Here is a 1,884-nt window from a genome sequence, read left to right as displayed (position 1 = left end):
GCTCTATTAGCGAAAAAGCAACGCTCTCAATCGAGGCAAGCGCGCCGGCGCCTGCAACGCAGGTGGAAGAGATAGAAGACAGCGAGCTGGAAGAGAGTGGAGATGGCAACGACGATAGCGTGGAGCCTGCGCCCTCCCAAAGGACTGCAAAGAGCCCTGCCGCCGCCCGTGCAATGCGCCAGCTTACCCTACTTGAGCTCTTTAAGCCTTTTGCAGGCACATAGCGTGCTGTAATCAATTGCTCTGTGCTGTGCATTTTATGTGTTACCTTCTTCTGTTAACTAGTGTTAACTACAGTGTTGTTATTCTGTGTTCTGCTGCAGTTATTCTCCACGCTAGCACAACCCTAACTATAAATATTAAACCCTACCCCTATTAACTACATAGCTAATTTTGCTATAACTTGCACAGGTAATGTAGGTTAGAACTTAGTGCTATAAATTATATATCTAAGTTTAAAGTAGATTAAGTCTGTTGTTACAGAATAACTATAGTTAGGAGGAAAACTAACTGTACCCTATAATAAGATATCTACGCAAAACCTATAGCCCTAGTCCCTAACAAATTTGCAACCCTAAATTAACTATAGGTATAGTTAGTTTACCTATCTTAGATAGGGTAATGTGGGGGACTAGGCTGGCGGAATGGGTATACTCCAACGTCCTTTGTGGGTACCCCCCAAAACCTTATCAATAATACATAGATTCTAGCGAACTACAGCTGAAAAGAAAGAGAAAAACTACCTCTACATTTTTGTAGTAGAAGGTTTTGTTATAACTATTAAACTGCACAAGCTAGAGGCTAGAAAATGTTAAAAAAGGGGGGGTACCTAGCGAGCATACCTATTGATAGGTATACTTTGCTAGGTAGTGTTAATAACTCAGCTAATACTAGGCAGAATCAGCTAATTCTTTTTTTATTAGAAGGCGCAATACTAGGCGCTTCTATTAAATAATAGATTATGTAAGCGTATCTCTGCTAGTTAAGAAGCTATAAGCCAAAACGTAAAAAAGCATACCCTACCCATCCGCCAGCCTATGGGGGACTACCAAAGCAGATCGCTTAAAAGAGGTCAAACCCTAACGCTAAGCCTCTTTTGCCGCGGTTTGGTGTCCTCCCTGCGCCCTTATCTTGGCTAGGGTGCAGCGCTTGCTTGTACGCGGCGCTCGCTTGTAAAACACGTTAGTGTTACAGTGTTGTTGTTCTGCGTTCTGCTGCAGTTATTGTCCGCGCTAGCGCAACCCTAACTATGAACATCAAACCCTACCCCTATTAACTACGCAGCTAATTTTGCTACAACTTGCACAGGTAATGCAGGTTAGTACTACAAATTATATGTCTAAGTTTAAAGTAGATTAAGTCTGTTGTTGCAGAACGACTGTAGTTAGGAGGAAAACCAACTGTACCCCGTGATGAGATATCCGCGCAAAACCTGTAGCCCTGGTCCCTAACAAATTTGCAACCCTAAATCAACCATAGGTACGGTTGGTTTACCCATCTTGGATAGAAACATGCCTATTGCCTGCACGTCTAAGTTGTTGCTCTTCTGCTTCATTATCCGCTCGACCTCGCCCTGCTCCACCAGTACTACTGCATCCACCCTCTCGCCACCTCGCCCGCCTCGACCGCTCTCCTGCGCGAAGTCGATCATGCTCCACAGCATCCCCACGTGTAGTATGTACACGATCCCTGGGAAGTCAACCCCTGTGCCCCAGCGCTGACGTAGCCACGATCAGCCCTCCGTCCATCAGCCACTGCTTCAGCCGCTCCGCTCGCTCCATGTCGGCAGCGTGATAGCACGCGCACCCAAGCGCCTTAGCCAGCTCTTCGCACTGCAACTTGCTGCGGCAGTACACCACGCCCTTCTCTCCCCTGTTGAGCAGT

At 46.3% G+C, this 1,884-nt stretch overlaps 1 protein-coding gene across 1 annotated transcript in view; it reads right to left on the bottom strand.

Annotated features, from left to right (window-relative positions):
- Window positions 1–1,363: 1,363 nt before the first annotated feature.
- Window positions 1,364–1,884, bottom strand: part of M421DRAFT_427117 (P-loop containing nucleoside triphosphate hydrolase protein) — a 7,608-nt gene continuing 7,087 nt past the window's right edge. The window contains exon 6 of the mRNA XM_033594584.1: window positions 1,364–1,552. Within this exon, the coding sequence (XP_033442498.1) occupies window positions 1,448–1,552 (105 nt within the window). The 3' untranslated portion in view covers window positions 1,364–1,447. The remainder of the gene's footprint in view (window positions 1,553–1,884) is intronic.

The sequence above is a fragment of the Didymella exigua genome (assembly GCF_010094145.1).
Source record: "Didymella exigua CBS 183.55 unplaced genomic scaffold M421scaffold_88, whole genome shotgun sequence".
Taxonomy (NCBI): Eukaryota; Fungi; Ascomycota; class Dothideomycetes; order Pleosporales; family Didymellaceae; genus Didymella; species Didymella exigua.
This window is presented reverse-complemented; position numbering and strand designations above follow the sequence as displayed.